General features: G+C 43.2%; 1 protein-coding gene across 1 annotated transcript; it reads right to left on the reverse strand.

The window, feature by feature from the left end:
* Positions 1–291: 291 nt before the first annotated feature.
* Ccm3 (programmed cell death protein 10 Ccm3) lies at positions 292–16,029 on the reverse strand. Its single transcript, XM_050188385.3, has 8 exons — positions 15,830–16,029; positions 15,232–15,285; positions 14,635–14,758; positions 13,456–13,582; positions 12,764–12,845; positions 8,991–9,073; positions 3,361–3,459; positions 292–1,715 (listed from the first exon to the last, which is right to left on the reverse strand). Exons 1-7 carry the CDS (start codon positions 15,899–15,901, stop codon positions 3,375–3,377), a joined length of 627 nt encoding a protein of 208 aa, XP_050044342.1. The 5' UTR covers positions 15,902–16,029; the 3' UTR covers positions 292–1,715; positions 3,361–3,374.
* Positions 16,030–17,170: the final 1,141 nt, after the last annotated feature.

Below are 17,170 nucleotides of genomic sequence, written 5' to 3' on the forward strand. Positions count from 1 at the left end.
AAAGTATTAAATTATTGGGTTTTACGTGCCAAAACCGCTATCTGATTATAAGGCATGCCGTGGTGGGGGACTCTGGAAATTTCAACCACCTGGGGTTTTTAACGTGCATGGTACATAAGTGTTCTCGCATTTCGCCCCCATCGAAATGCGGCTGCCGTGGCCAGGATTCGATCCCGCGACCTCGTGCTTAGCAGCCCAACACCTTAGCCACTAAGCAACCACAGCAGGTAATTTAGAAGCGTCTCTTAAGTAGCATCAAAAAGGGGGATCCAAGGAGAGAAGGACATTGAATACATAGGTAAAAGTATTTTCTTTAATAATGTCACATCCATGTGAAGAGACGACAACATGCAACATCTGCATGGACCATGCAGTCAACAGACAACCGGGAGGAAAGATAAACAATGCATGCCACATCTCATGTGAACGCACTGGTGATGATAAAAAATAATGCTAGTACAGTCAACATGTGTTGCATAGTTGCACTTGCGCTGTCACAGTACAAAATGTCTCACTGCCAATGCATTAGAGCAGGGCTTTAAAGCTTTCTTCAAGGTTTAAAAGAAAATAAACTGCCCCCATATTCAGCACATATGAGTTTGTTTATTGTTACTCTTCATCTGTTTCACGAGACCACAGGGAATCATAAAAGCGATTTTGACAAACAAGAAATTAACTTGAGTTTCCACGGCTGTGTCTGCAAGCTATTGCTCTGTTGTGTGCAATGATGACCCGTTCCTCCCTTTCACAAGAGATGCTTTGTTTTTGCCCTTGTAAGATAAAAAAAATTACATTGGCCACATTGGAAAGTGTATCATTTGAGAATCAATTACACACGCAAACAAATTTCCAGGAAGAACACTCAAAAGTTGCTCATGTGCACTTGAATAGTGAGAACATATTACAACTGTCGCATTTAGAAGGCTTGCACTAACATATTCCTTTAGTGAAACTGCTGACCAGGGTAACTCCACGCATTCACAGGTTTCAATGAAAGAGAACTTTCACTAATTAAAGAAGTGTTGGTATACTTAAGCTACTACAAGCAACATGTCGGATATGTTTAAAGAACAGGCACCCATGACATCTGTCACGTTGCTCTCTTTTTTTTCATTCCACTTGCTCTAAACCCTTTTCAACATTTACAAATTTCTGTCCTAGCAAAACTAACCTTCCAAAAGAGCCACTGGTTAGTTCCTTGTGAAAATCGGTTCATACAACCGTAACTGTCAACAAAACATATATGTTCAAGCAATGGTAAATGTAACTCTTTAAAACAATTCCTGCTTACAATTTCTTGCTCTAGATACACAACTGCTAGAAAACATTCATGTAATAAAGAAGGTACCGAGTGAGCAGGTAATGCCAGTTCCATCCGATTAGGTTTGCTAATGCACAAATTAAATGAAAATGCATGCGTTCACAACCAAAGAAACGTAGGCGAGCGAGACAAGACCCACTGCCACAATGTCGGTGTTATATTACACATTCACGCTTATGGAAAAGCTCTTGTTAGTGTCCCTCCCTGTAGCTCCACTATCCACTGCAAATGCGAATGCAACACCACAATCGGGTTTCAGCCACAGCACTGATGGGATGTAGGCACTGTCACCGTCAGCCATGACTGCACAACTGATCCCTGGCACCCAACACTACTTCCTAGGCATCCATGTGGACCATGTAGATGATGCCTGATCAGCGTTTCGAAAGCAATCCTGCAAATAAAAATGAATTTCCAGTTTCACACTACGTGCAAACAAATGACTGCTATAGTTAGTACAGTATTTTGTGAAGCATGCTCAAGTTCACTTTCAGTTGCACAAAACATTCACAGTGGTGCACAAACAATCCGTGTGTAACTGTCCATCTGACATCATACTTTTGTATGAAATCAGCCTGCTGAATGTGATCGTGTTTTGGAGATTTCAGGAGAGCCTATGCACCTGGTCAACCCAGCCTTTGCAATGCAAACAACTGCAAACTACAATATGCCAGGCCATATCCTTCAGCTTATTTTACTTCAGTCCAATCTCCCTCACACTGGCTATAAGTCCATACAGCCATCTCTTTTTCTGCACCTCTGGAGGAGGGCAATCACTTTTGCCATTTTTATCCTGTTTCACTCCATGCTGATTCAAACTCCAATAAACCTGGGTATTAGAATAAAAGCACGCTATCCTTTTTAAGCAGATGTAATAGGCTGCCTTTACTTTAATCAAACAAATTTATTTCCTTCCTTCCTGTTCCTTTCCATGTACAGTCATTAATCAAAATTTTGGTTGCCTAGTTTTGCAGACCTGCTCAGCCATTCAGACATCTCTGTTTCACTGCCACATGTTCCATAAAACCTATATATAATGCCGATCAAAATTTTGGAGGCTAGATTGTGCCTTGCTCAATCTTTCAGGAATACATGCACAATGTTGCAGACGTAGCAGCAGTGAACAAAGCTGACACCGCTTGAGTAGTTGCCTATACCCTTGACCTCACTGGCAATGCGATTACTTGGATTTCCGAGTACCCTTTGGCCACTGAAGAAACCTTTGTCAATTTGGCACCAAAGTGCAAATTTCTATTGCAGATTCGCTGATCGAATGGCACTGTTTAGGCTCAGATACAGATGAGCAATTCACCACCAGCCAGCATCGAGCTGTTGCAGAAAGCATGCCACTAATATCTTTGCACCAGTAGTTATCAGCAAACAGCCCTGAGATAATGCTCACAGGCTAGACAGAACAATCATAGAAGTGGCAACTGGGTCTGATAAAAACCAGTCAACTACCGCAAGATCATATAAGCGTGTACTACACAGTATGACACCTAGCTGGTGTGTACGCAAAAAGATCCAAACTGGTTCCGATGCAACACAGCCTAAACTGCCAGCATTGCGCAGTGACAAGATTGCATTTGAAATTCACACTTTGCAGCATTGTAACTATGCACAACACTCATTGTGTGATGGACAGGCATGAAACAGGCTCATGGCCTTCAGTTTCATGAAATTTTAAGCTGGTACTGTTTCACTGAAGCACAACACTGAGAAAAAATAAAGCATGTAACTAAGTTTTTTTGTACTGTGTTGTAAAAAACAAAATTCATTTTTCTGTGAAAGCTTTTCAGACTGTCTCTGGTACCCTCTGTGCCTGAAAAATGGGCAAACTTCTGTACACATCCCCAGCTTGAAGAAAGAGAGAGAGATGCCAGCTGTCAGTCAGCAATGTGATGCCTTGCTTTCTTTGTGTATTGTCCACAAACCTAGGCCGAATGCTGCAATTTTCATGATCCAATCAGCTCAGAAGCAGCCCTTCAAACTCGCGGAAGCTCATGAACTTCACTTAAAGGGAGAAAAAGTCAGCTCACCTCAACATTTGCCCTCAGTCACATTCATTCTTGACGGTGACCATAATGTGGTTTGTTTGGTAGATGAGGTACACTGCACTCACAAAAACTGCCTGTACTCTGGAAGAGAAGGCACAGAGGTGATACAAAAGCTCCTGCTACAATTTGTGCACTTTATGTAGCTGAAAAGTGCCTCAAATGTACACTTAATGAAAATAATTGTGGCTAAAACGACACGAACCATTTTTTCAGCATATTTTTGATACGACATCGCCCGACATCGGTGGCATCAATAACTATGACAGATTAACCATGCTACATAAATTGACATGCTACTGCTAGGTAATGCTACTTTAGGTGCAACAATTTAAGTAAACAACTGTATTTGCAAACCATCTATAGATGTCTATGGGTATGAGCTGATTGATACATTTCACAATTTGTACACATACATAATATTAAGAGAGAATCTTGTGTACTGTGCTGTCTTGATTGTGGGTGGTAAGTCGCTCTCAAAAGTAGAGGACATCTGCATTGGTTAAGCACATTCCAGTGATTCAGGTGATGCTAGCCTCAGCCCTTTACTTAACGTCTGCCACTATTTAGAGTTACCTTGAAAATACAACCTAAATTTGGGTCACAGCTCTATACATGTTGGCCACAATTCCCCAGAGCAAATGAAATGCTGTAAAAGTTGCTGTCTTAGCTACAACCAAAGAATGCAACAGCAGAGGCACATCAAAGGGAATCTGTAAACAAAATGTAATTGTTGCTCATTTCATCTCTTCTAGAGCGCACAAGTTTGTGATTCTACCCATCAGTGGATCTGTTTCGCTCACCCTCCCTGTAATCTGACAAATGTTTGCGCAGTGTACTACATGATCAAAACAGATGCCTCATTCAAGGCACATATCTTGCTGCCACAAGATGCTCTGTGTGTGCATATGTAAAACACAAGTAATGCTGAGTGCCCGAGCCATCTTTGACACAGGGTTGTGTCTCTCAAATGGCTTTGTGCTTGTGCATGTATCTGTCGGCTCCACTTCAAGCTGCAACAATTATGTACACTTGGTACTATTGCCAGGTGAACCGTTCTGCATACTGCTACTCACGGGTGTGTGCACCAGACCATGCTGTGTCCATTTACTGCTGGAGCACATATGGACCTTTACCTCTGTGTCTGTGTGGGGTGTACATTTACTGAAGCAGCTGCTTAGAGTCGTTTGCCATGTTTGCTGTCATCGTCAGGCCACCACAATCATTGTTGCTGTGATATTGTACCTTCTACTCTACCCTACTATAGTGCTAGAAAAAACATTGCCCACTGCCGCCACATGGAGTCAAACTCAAGCCAGCCCAGACAGCAGAGATGTACGAATAGGAGCCAGACACCACAACCACTGCACTCTCATAGAGCTTCAATGTTTGGCACTTTCTGAAGAGTTTATAGTGTCATGTAGTGCATTTGTCATTGTCATGCTGCCATTCTTATCACACTGGCTTTGTCATGTCGCCATTATTGCCATGGCAGTGTCATCAGCATGCCACAGTGTTGTCATCACACCCAGATGGGAGAGTTTGCACAGAATTTCAGGTGTGTGCAACATTGGAAGTGATGGGGGTAGTAAGGGAACTAACTGCTGCTGCAGTAAATAAGTTTAAAGGCCAACTGCAACGAAATTTCACTTGGGCTAAATTGACTATAAATGCCCAGCATATATTCTCAAAGTAATCTTGGCCAAGCCGCAAGGCTGGTACTCACCTAATTTTGTTATTAGCAGCTATTAAATAGTGCCTATGCAGATGACACGTGCACCTGGCAGGAAAGCGGTAGCGATGCGGATATAGCACATATTGAAGAACCGTAAGCAACTGTTGATCTCTCAGTTGTGCCATGCTGCGCCTAGGCAGCCAGACGCATTGCTTGTTTGTCATTTGCGAGTTGACGGGCGTCTCTCTCGGCGCACGTTGCCCCTGTTGCTCTCGTGAATTGAGCTGTTGCAAGAATGCCGATGCGTTGTGTGGCCGTCGAGTACTCGAATAAGCACTCGAGCACAAGTGATGGCTCTGTGCTACACAACGCTGAGTAGAGAAAGGCCAAACACATCTTTCTTGTCCCAGCTTTCCTAGCACAAGCGTGCAACGTGGCGTGGCAGGTAAGTGCGACGCGGACCAGCCAACGTGCACAAAGCATGTAAACTGCAGTAGACGAAGCATCAAGATCTGCTTGGCAAACGCTTTCTCGACTTGACTATAAGTAATATATGCCACGATGGCGCACGAAAATCAAAGGTAAGTTCTATTCAAGAGCAATATTCTCGAGCGATCAATTCTGGTAATGCATCATCTTCAAGATGTTTCGCGCATCTCTGCATTGGATGCGTCGAAGTAGACGAAGGAAATCCTTTCTGATACAGCGCCAAAAACGAGCAGGAACCGCATGCTGCATTTGTCACGAAGGAGCCTGTGAGGCGGCGACCATGGTGTAGATGCGTTGACAAGCCATGCAGGAATGCAATGCCGCCACAGCGAAATGGGTGAATATTTATCACGGTTGCAGTCCGGCCTGTCTGGCCGTGAGTTTATGCACACTTAGCACCAAGCCCCTCTAGCCTGGTCATGCTAAGCCTCAGCTAATTATCACCCTCCCCTACAGATGGCGGTAGTTGTCTGGTAGGTCTGATCAATCAACGAGTCTGCAGCTTCCAGCGTACCAGGCAGCGGCCGGTGAAGTCTGATACGTCATGCGAGAGACTCTAAGGTCGCTAAAATTTTATCCTGAGCTTTAAACGCGACCTTCAGTAGCGCGGCGATCAGTTGTTGCTGCAGCGCTAGCTCACAAGTGTCTCGTGAGCGAGCGTTTATTTGTTTGTCGAAAGTGCAAATGCAACATGCTAGCTTTAGTGAAACCGAACAGCATGCTGCTGATCAGCCAAGCTAGCGCACGATGCACCCGGTTCCAGTTGCTGCGGCATGCAATAGGACGTTCTATTCTCAAGCCAGCCAGACAAGACTGTAGAGCATCCGATTTTTGCTAATTTAGTGTAACTGTGCCACGCATTAGCTTGGCCACCCCAATACGCATCGAGGCCCAACTGTTGAACGTAGACAACCAGAAAAACCGGCTGGAGAAATAATTTGCATTAAAAGAATGTCGCGGGCACACAACAGCCTTGTCACAGCGCATTGCAGGACCTGTTTACTGACACACCGGAACGGAATACAAGCAAGGAAAGCAGACAGCATGGGCACTGGTTCTCCACATTCTTCACTGTACGTCACTTCCGCTGGGCGATAATGGTGTTGTTTTTTTCAGTTTCAGTATGAAAAACATCCGATTTTTACGAGCTCATTGTGACATAGCGAGCTACGTTTCAAGCATAAGATTTTTCAGAGGCTACTGCATGTCTCACAGTCTCTCATTGTGTCTTAGCAGTACTCACATATGGGGCAGAAATCTGGAGGCTTACGAAAAGGGTTCTGCTTAAATTGAGGACGATGCAACGAGCTATGGAAAGAAGAATTATGGGTGTAACGTTAAGGGAACAAACGCGGGTTAATGACATCTTAGTTGAAATCAAGAAAAAGAAATGGGCATGGGCAGGACATGTAATGAGGAGGGAAGATAACCGATGGTCATTAAGGGTTACGGACTGGATTCGAAGGGAAGGGAAGCGTAGCAGGGGGCGGCAGAAAGTTAGGTGGGCGGATGACATTAAGAAGTTTGCAGGGACAACATGGCCACAATTAGTACATGACCGGGGTAGTTGGAGAAGTATGGGAGAGGCACTTTGCCCTGAAGTGGGCGTAACCAGGCTGATGATGATGATTGCATGTTTAAATTATCTGAAACTAGGCTTTTTACACGGTGGAAAATTTCGTTGCAGTTGACCTTTAATGCTGGAGAAATCACTAAGCCTGCCAAATTTTTTCTAAGTGCAGAGGAGCAGACCACAAGTGCAGCATGTTTTCAATAGGCGTTCCTCCTAAATTTGGTACCATATTTATTAAAATCTAGGCAGATAGTGTTTTTCAAATAATCATATGCCAAACTCAAGGGTTGGCTTAGTTTCGAGGATGTTAAAAAAAGTGCAGGCTGCAATTTAAGATGATAAATATGGTGCATAGCTAGCGTTACTTAGAAAGGTCAGTATTGCAGCCGGTATTAGTCGAGCCAGTAGCCAACTGAAGTATACGAGTGACGTCGCTATTTTGACCTGTGTCGTACTGACGTGCGGCATGGCATTATTGTAATGACACCAAACAGGCAATCTCACTATAGTGCCGGTTTCAAATAAAAATTGTGCTAGCCGCAGAGGCATCGTCAAACATTCAAGCCGGGCAGGACTTCAGCATCGATGAGAAAAACGTCTGTCATTGGAGGGGGGCAACGGGGGACACTTTTTGCGTGTGCCGCAATGAGGAGATGACAACAATAAGGAAAATAAGCATGCTATAACCGAGATCACGCTGCGTTTCGATGCATGCGAGCGGTGCTGCACTGTCTGCGCATGTGTAGGCGCATTGGCGTGAGTTTGCGCTCGTCTGCAAGCGTGCATGTGGTCTGGGCTATAGCAACGAAGCAAGCAGCGATGGTAACGTAGAGTAAGTTCCCCATGTTCATATTAAGTAAATGCTGTTTTCATTTTGTGAATGCTGTCCTCCCTTTATTGTTCGACCTACATTATAGATAAGTGCTTTTATTTTTCTGGCTTCGGACATTCGGGGGTCGGCTTAGAATTTAAGGCCGGCCTAGATTCGAGTAAATATGGTAACTTGTATATGACTGAAGAGTGTATTACCCTACCTCAAATGAAACCCCTTGTAATTAACATGTGAAGTGAACTTGTAAAGCTGAACTAGTGTTCTCCACTCTGAAACTTCAATTACTGGGTACTAGGAGCACTCGTGCAAAACACTACTTCCAGCTATAAAGTTTCAATACATCCCCCTCACCAAAAAGGCCAAATATGTTGACCGACAGGTCACAAGAGTTCAGATTTTGCCCATTTAAACCCAGAGAGTTCACAACAAGCTCACCGCCCATATTAGAGATGATCACTTTATCTCTCAACGATGAGCATACCTCATGCACATTTACTGCTGCTTGCACAGTCTATGATAAGGGAAGCAAGCTGAATATTGTCATTGTCTCTACACAACAGAGTTTTGGTTGTACAGGTGAGTGATAAAAATTGTGACAAAAACAAGATGAGACAGTGTATAAAGAGGAGGATCATGTTGAAAAGATGGCATCACCTTGCTGTAATCCCTGCGATAAATTTCAGGTATGCCTATTTAACAGTTGCCTCTGTGTTGAATCTGATGTATACCCTACCTACACAATTACCAAAGTGCGTCAAATCCATGCTATTGCCGAGTAGGATGATCCAATCATGATAAGATTTGCAAATGTGCCAAGATAAAAGTAGAGATCAATTGCCCTGTGTGTTCTGCACTGCTGAAATTGTGCAACTGCACCAATTAGCCTAATTTTACATCCCGCTGAAGATTAAACAGTGCACATTAAAATGTACACATGTACGCATACATACATACACATATAAACATTCATACACATACATGTACTGCTTACATGGTGCACTACAATGAAAAAGACAGAAATGGAGGGATTTTAAACTTGCACTTACTGCCCCTCCTTGAAGAATTCCTTTAGAGTGTTACTGAAGCGCTTAGAGTACTTTACAAACTCCCGTTTCCGATGTTCCAATGCCTGTAACAAACAAGGTTAAACACATTAGAGCGAACAACACGCATCAACTTCTCTTCCAGCTAGAAAGACAATAAACTTGCAGTATTTTAAGCTGTGTGGCAGTGCTTAGCAAGTCCACTTATTTTAGCACTAAAACTATGGGAGAAATTTTCATGTCAGTTAGACTACATACAACATGGTAGTTCATGACTTTTCCAAGTGAAGCCGTGTCGAGTGCTGACAACCATTCAAAGTTGTTGGGATGTGGTAGCCAGGATTTCAAACTGAACCGAAACCGAAAACCGTACCCAAACCGAAATTCTAGCTGAAAATGAACCCGAACTAATACTCTTAGAACATGCCTGCACTTGAACCAAAAAGAATAAGAACGGTTACCGGTTCGGCACGAAACAGTTCAAGCATATAAGGTGCAAACATAATACATAAGTGATTGTTCAAACTAGTTACTTTTCAGATGGCGCACCTCAAAAGAAGACTTATGACTAATGAGTTCCGTTATGCGTGAGAATGAAGACAGACAGTAAGTACGTGCTGTAACTATACGGCCACCTGGGCAGAGACACTCGCAATTAAAAAGTCAGCCGTGCCAGTCATATTCTTTTGCCGAAACAGTGTTTGAGAAACACCGCAGAATCATTGTTTCTGTTGAAGTTTCCACTTGAGCCAGCTCGCTACTATTACAAATAAACCGTAAGATGCACGAGTCAGGATACAAGGAGCACAAAAAATACAGTGTCCCTGAGAAGAGAAAATGAGAGAACTAATTAGTCACCAACACAGCTTCCCGTAACAATAACCATGCAGTTGGTAATGACTGCGGTCACCTTCTCAGTACATGGTAGCAACGGCTGTAAATGGCACAGGAAACGTGCTTTTGTTGCGTGTCGTGGTTCATGTATGTTAAAGAACCCCAGATGGTCAAAATTAATCCGCAGTCTCCCACTACGGCATGTCTCATAATCATGTTGTAGTTTGTGACACGTAACACCACAGAATTAATATTTTTTTTATCTGCGCAACACATTCATAAACTGCATGTTCTTGAGAAAAATATTGTTACTCATTCTTACCAAGATGCTTTGGCTGCTTTTTGATACGTCATTCTCGATAATTTTATCGCCAGAATCACGGTGATGGCAACAATGCAAAAGGTTTATCTGAGCTACCTGAGCAGTGTGCATTGTGCTTCAAACAAGTGTACAAAGAAGAAAAAAAAAGATAAGAACCCAGTGCGGAAACGTGTAGCTGCTGCTCGAATTGTGAGCATGTCAATGTCTGAATCTACACCGAGTCCTCAAGGATGCCAATGAACCCCCCCACCCACATGCCGGCTTTATGTATCAGTAGCGTCAAGCTGAAGCACCAAAGCCATATCGCAGCAATGGCAACGTAAGCAGCCGCCTCTCAGACAGTACAACGCTAGCCATAAAACACCAATGACCAACACGCCACGAAACACTTCCATCCCTCCTCCTTGTTTCTCTAATGCTGCTCGTTTTCCAAGCAGAGTCCACACTTCGTGCCTATGCAACACATGAAGGGGCTTTGGAGGGAAAAAGGGCAGGAGCAGCGAGAGATTGGCTAGCGAGCACAAAGCATTGGCGTCATGTAAGAATTGTATTCCTTGGGGAAGTTTTTGGTTTCACTCTTGTGACAGAAGTCAAATATGACCAGGCACCACAGCATTGGCGGGGTCATGAGAAGGGTTGGAGACTAGCAGCAAATCGAGCACTCAGTTTGGCTGGTTCAGTTATCGCTTCCACTCAGCGCTCGGTCAACCTTTCCTTCACTCCTCTTGTTTCTAACAAACGTGATGCCTGGACTGCCTGTTGATGCATTGGTGCTGCTGCGTTCATCTCAGTGTCGCGTCTTTGCAAACATTTTTTAACTGCGTGAATAAACGATCACGGAGAGAGCACGCAAGGACAGGCACTGTTATGTCTTTGCATCAGCCAGGCTGCATATCTACACTTGTCGCACTTTGTATCATAACTGATACTCTTTAGCATCTGCAAAGCATCCTGCCCTTCGAGATGCTCAGTGTCCAGCACTATATACGAGAACGGCGAGGTGAGCTGGACATTCATTGCTGCTTTCTTGTATCTTATTTAAATTAGGCATCATGCTACTTTAGACTTTTTTATGCAGAATTCAGGCCCCATCCTATTTTGCTTAACAAGGCAGGCTTCGCGAGCGTACCGCACAGCGTTAGCAAGATATTTGTAAAATCGAGTGAGAGCGACAATTGTTATGGTGCTTCTCTTTACTTTTATCCTTTGAAACAAAATTTATTCTCTTACGAGGTATTTTGAGCTGTTCACTTGATGATCAAGCTGCCTGCCCATTATATGATCATCTTTACTGTTGATTTGTGGGCATTGCGATGCATAGAAAATAAAGTGTTTTGTTATGTTTTTTAGACTAGTTTACGTCATTTTTCTTCAAGATTATCACTTGCCATCCCTTGCCAAGTGCTAAATTAGTAGAATTTACTTCATGACATTTATTTTTTGATATATATTTTTTTAAGTTTGATACATTATATCGCTAAATACCAATGAGACATTTATGAAGAAGAAAAGAAAACAGGATAACTATGACGCTGAGAATTTCGTTTACAAATCTGTGCCTCCCCTCCTCTTATTCGCAATTTGATTAGAAAATTGTGCTATTCAAACACCCCTATAAATTTCTACTGTTTTGTTCATACTCAGTATGGATGACAATAAAAGGAAACGCGGAAAAGAGGGAGGACGTGTTGAGGCCCCGCACCGCATACTCTTGCAACGACAGTGCGTAAGATGACTGTCCTTATATTTAACATTAAACTTCACTGATATTTATGTAAAAAAACATTGATTTCTGTCTCCCATGTGCCAGTGAGCAGATTTCTTCCGTCTCCTAACACAGCCAGCTCATGCGCCATGCAGGAAAGTTGATAGCACTCTGCAGCATTTTGCCATACAGTAGGGTAAAAGTTTACCGAGCTGAACCGGTTCCCGAACCAGTTCAGTGTTGTAAACCAGTTCACGAACCGTTTAAAATTTTTGTTTATCCAAACCAGAACGAAAATCGGAACGTGCTGAACCTGAACCCAAGCAAGTATTATTTCCGATGGTAGCATGCAGGTCTGCATTGGAGATATATCTCATCCCCTAACACTGATGTGCAGAGTACACTCAATATCAGTCTTAAAGTATAGGACTTTTTTTTTACATTTCCTGCACCAAAAATATTTACGAGCATGTGGAAATACACAATAGGACCCAATGGTCCATTTCACTAACAAAAATAACCTTCTATGTTTACAAAATATGATACTTGCTCGGGAAGCCTTCTATAACGTTAAATGTGCAACTCAACTTATAGCTTTAGTTCTGCTTTTACACTATTCAGCTTGTTGTACAAAAACTAATAAATCGGAAGTACCTAGTGTAAAGCAGCAGCATGCTATCACATCTGCATATGTTTTCTTTAACCTAGGCCACTTTTTGGTAGAGGTTAACACTTTTTTTCGTCTCAGTTTCGTTTCTCAGTTGCTCCTGCATTGACATGGATAGTAGACTCAGTAAAAAATTCTACATATTTACACACTGTTACAGTTTAAACATCTAGCGCGAATGTCTATTCCACTGTTTTCTTTTTCAATTTCCACTCAATTATAAGTACAACACAAAGAAGAATAACCACCTGCTTCCTGTATGGAGATGGAATATAGGTGGAAACATCATTAACAGCATCCAACAATTTCTTGATTGCACTGGCGATCTCCCTGCAAGATAAAGTTTATGATCAGTGAAGAGAAGATGCCCCCACAACAGGGCTCTAAACAACTCAAATTCAAAGAGAAAGGGTACATGTGATCCTGGTGTAAGTTTCAGTTTAACTCAGTCAGAGGTCATGTTTATAGTTGCCGGTTTGAGCATTACTACTGTGGACTACGGGCGCGTGCTGTCCGACAGGATGCATAACAAAATTGTGGCAAATGCCATGCAGTGTGCAAGAAACCTTCTCAAGAAATTTAAGATATGCACTAAATTTTGGTGATGTAAGCCCACACAGTACATTTTCAAAGCTTCCTGAAGTGTTTTTATAGGTAGAAATTTGCAGACATTCCTTTAAGCCTACAGAAGCACCTCCAAAGGCACACTACTTAAAGTTTGGGATTCAGTCGGGCAACCTCTCTCGGTTTCCTTACTGCATAGGGCACTAGACTATTCGGCTGCTCATACCAAAAGCATGCTGTTCTCTCCCCCCCCTCCCCCACTTATCAAAACACAATAAAAGAAAGTTATTTCTCGCCAGAGTTCAGCATATAGAAAAAAATGATACAGCTTGGACTGCACAATACACATAGATGTGAAACTACCCCTCACACTCACTTAATTGTGTCCAAGAATGTCTTGCGATCATTGATTTCATCAGGGATACGACTGAGAACTTTCTTGAGGTATGATGCACGCCGGTTGAATTCTTGGAAGGCATCCTCCGTCCTAGAGCACTTTAGGTCTGCAAAGAAAATTGTTAGAAATGCTGTTAAGGACACACGGAAAATGCACGCACCTAGTTTTATACACCACTCAACAAACATTACAGCACGAGACAACTCTCATGCAGAATTTAATAACTTATTTAAACTGCTTGAAATTGGTCTTTGCCACATCCTTCAATAATGCAGTGATTCTTGAACTGTGGTTTCTGGCAGCAAAGAGTCCCCTAGAAAATTCAAGGGGCACATAGAGACAGCTGTGAAAAGTCCAAAGTGTGATCCTAAGCTGATCTTTTGAAAGGGCAAGAAAAATGTCTGAATATGTATTTGCAGAGACTTCCTGTATATGACTTAATATTTGCCAAGCCACACAAACAGTTCCCGCTTGCGTCACAATCCTGTCACAATCTAGTGGCTGCCACTTGTGCCAAAGCTGAAGAACCTGCTCAGAATGTGAAGTACTGAGCTCATGAATAAAAAGGCGTTAGTAGCTACACAAAGCAGCATTCTCCACATTCAACCATCAAATACAACAGGGAGGTTGATGCTGAACGGGGCCTGCAATTTTGAAACCTTTGTCAGTGCCCCTGCTAACAGAACATACTGTTTGAATAAAACTTGACTGGAAATGAAAAAATTCTGGGGTTTTAAGTTCCAAAACCACGATTTGATTATGTAGCACGTTGTAGCAAGGAACTCCAGATTCATTTTGACCCCTTTGAGTTCTTTAATGTGCAACCAATGCACAGTACATGGGCGGTCTTGGATTTCACCCCCACCGAAATGCAGCCGCGGCGGCCGAAATTCGATCCTGCCCCCTCAGGCATAGTAATGCAACGCCTTAGCCACTACGCAACCACGACAGCTAACTGGTAATGAAAGACACTGCATCTAAACATTTGTGCAGTATAGGAGCTTCACATATGTTTTTGGTTGTCACAGTCCTGGCTTAATGACTCTTTTAGGTATGCCTTTATGAAAAGCAAGTATACATGTAGACCTTCGAGCAGGTAATGGGGCCCCAGACAACGAAGTTTGAGAACTGCTGTGATTGTACTGATGTTATACGTACCTTCATTGTCAGGAATCGACCCTTGAAGTTTCAGCAAGCATTCGGTGACATTCACGGAAACGTCAGTCTCTTTAATCAGTCCCATCACAAGGTCATACAAAAAGCCAGGATGTTCCATTTCAACCTTCAAAAATAAGAACAACTGATGGTTTACAGCACATGTTACAGTTGCCTACCACACACCTAAAGTTATCAAATACAACGGGTTTTCATCGCTACGCCCTTTAAATATGTGAATAATCATCAACAATGTTTAGCCCTTAGCACCTGACATCATACACCATTTAACTGCAGACGTTGTGGTTAGTATATATATATATGGTTTAATCATATTAATGTGTAGTTGTGACACTTGGTAATGGTGGCGTCAAATATTTTATCCCGATTCAAATGAAATTGTTCTTTATTTTGCTGAATAATGCAGTTTAATGTAGCCAAGCACTACATACGAACATACGCAGGGCTTTCTTTTCTAACTTGTACAGCTGACACCTATTGCAGTAAGCTGTCTGCTAGCATTGGCAATGTAACGTGACATACTGCCATGTCTCCTTGAATAATTGACGAGATCAAAAGATAGAAGACCCTGACGCTCACCTTGGTGACGGCTCCTTTTAAAGTTTGGGCTGCTCCTAGATCTTTTCTTTCCAACTGCGAGTAAAAGCACAGACAAACAAGTATAAGAACTCATTCGAAGCACTTACAGCTGCATGGAGGAGTGCAGACCACAAAGTTGTCAGCGCTCAATATAGAAAGATGACCCGAGGCTACGGCAAGGAAAACGGACGAGCGATTTCGATCTATTCCCGCTTCCGGCAATGGCCCCACGCATTGGCGTTACAAGTAAAACGCAGAGAAACGGACTTGAGCAGTGGAAATGGACTGTGCATGAACGCGTAGTGTCGGGAGGTCAGTACACAACACCTCAAAAAGCCCTCTCGTAGAAAGGCCAACAACAGCGGACGTCCTACACAAGCAGTGCTAGCACAGCATCCCTTCGGCAGCCTTTTTTTATTTTTTTAAGTTTATCAGTTATTCTGGCGACAGGAAACGATGACAACTAGAACGAAACAAGGTATGGGGCCAAGTTTAATAAGACAGCCGAATTTGGGGTATAGCGTTGGTGACTGCGGTAGGCGATAGCATGATATCGTTGACAGCTTGAAGCGGAAAGGCGCCGCGGAAACGCACTTACTTTGTCCAATATAGGACGGATCAGCACTGGAAGCACGAGGGACGAGACAGGAGACTCTTCTCCCATTGTCATGCTTCGGATGTTGTGCTCTGGACCCGATGACACGCGGAAGAAAGCGAGATCGATTTCACGATCAGCTGAAGTTTTGCCGACGACCTACGCTGCTGGCCCGATTAACATCGCCACTTGTCACTTTCGGCGCGTCGCCGCTTAGTGACGCGTCAATCGCGTGCGCTGCTTCCGGTGTCAGAGCGGAAGATGCGACGTCGTCTGCTACCGGCGCGTGCCCGTCAAAAGATTTCCCCGTCCAGGCGCTGCAGTGTTTCAAAAAACGCACAAATTTTTGTCGCACCATATTCAGGTCGCGCTAACAGAAAAAAAATTACTCGCCTGACTTCTGTTTGCCAGATTTTATCAACATGATGTAATATGACAATCTTTCAAAACAGTGTCGCAGAACTTAATAGTACTAAAAATGAGAGGCGAGGTTTACTGACATCGAAAAATGAAATATCTGCGGATTGGCACATGACAATGCTGGGTACGATCTGAGCCATTAACTTCTTTGCGCTGCTTCAAGTGAAACTAGACCATCAATTAAAGATGTACGCAACAATTTATTTGATTTCATAACCTACATTCTGATACTAAGCCAGCATTCAATGATGTCATATGTGTCAGCGTATTAAACAAAAAGAAAACGCGACAACGTTGCGCGCGAAGGGCTTTCCTTGCCTTTACTGTGCGTCTTAAGAACGCCTTCCTTACACTGATCAAACATTTCCTTCCGCCTGAGTTATATCACGACGATCGCTGCGCCAGGTGACACAACGCAAGCGGAGAGCAGAGAAAGAACCTGTTTTCGTGACCTGTCGCTTGTATTAAAGCCGTCGAAGCAAAGGCAGCACGCACGGCACGACGACAGCGCGTGGAAAGGGCAAAAAGCAAACGCACACTTCTTCGGTTTCATCGATACTCTCTTTCTTGCGTAGGGCAAACATACGCACCCGTGCTATATCTGCAAGAAGCCCTGGCTTGGGCTTGCAGCCCACACCAGTGGACGTTAAAGTTTCGTCTCTCTCTCTGCTACATCGTAGGGAATCCACACGCTTACGAACAATGCAGCTGCGAATACAGACGGAGCTAAACAGGCGCTGTTGGCGTGAAGCAATATATTTTAGAGCATGTTCTGAACTTAGCTATAACAGCCCCTTCCTGTCTTATTTTTTAATTTGCTTTACTCGTGGTTTCGGTTTTCCAAAAGGAAACTGAAATCGGCTTGTGATGTCACGCCGTCGCATCCATTTCTCTCTTTTATAGTGAGCGAAACATAGTAGAGAT

This window comes from Dermacentor andersoni, chromosome 2 (assembly GCF_023375885.2).
Source record: "Dermacentor andersoni chromosome 2, qqDerAnde1_hic_scaffold, whole genome shotgun sequence".
NCBI classification, from domain to species: domain Eukaryota; kingdom Metazoa; phylum Arthropoda; class Arachnida; order Ixodida; family Ixodidae; genus Dermacentor; species Dermacentor andersoni.

Bases quoted from the DNA above. Each gene is read 5' to 3' on its own strand.
- Ccm3 (XM_050188385.3), bottom strand. From the start codon at position 15,901: ATGACAATGGGAGAAGAGTCTCCTGTCTCGTCCCTCGTGCTTCCAGTG. The intron at 13,583-14,634 runs GTACGTATAACA...TTTTCTTTGCAG, and splicing joins GTCGATTCCTGACAATGAAG to ACCTAAAGTGCTCTAGGACG. The intron at 3,460-8,990 runs GTAAGTGCAAGT...CTTCTCTTCCAG, and splicing joins GAATTCTTCAAGGAGGGGCA to AGTACAGGCAGTTTTTGTGA.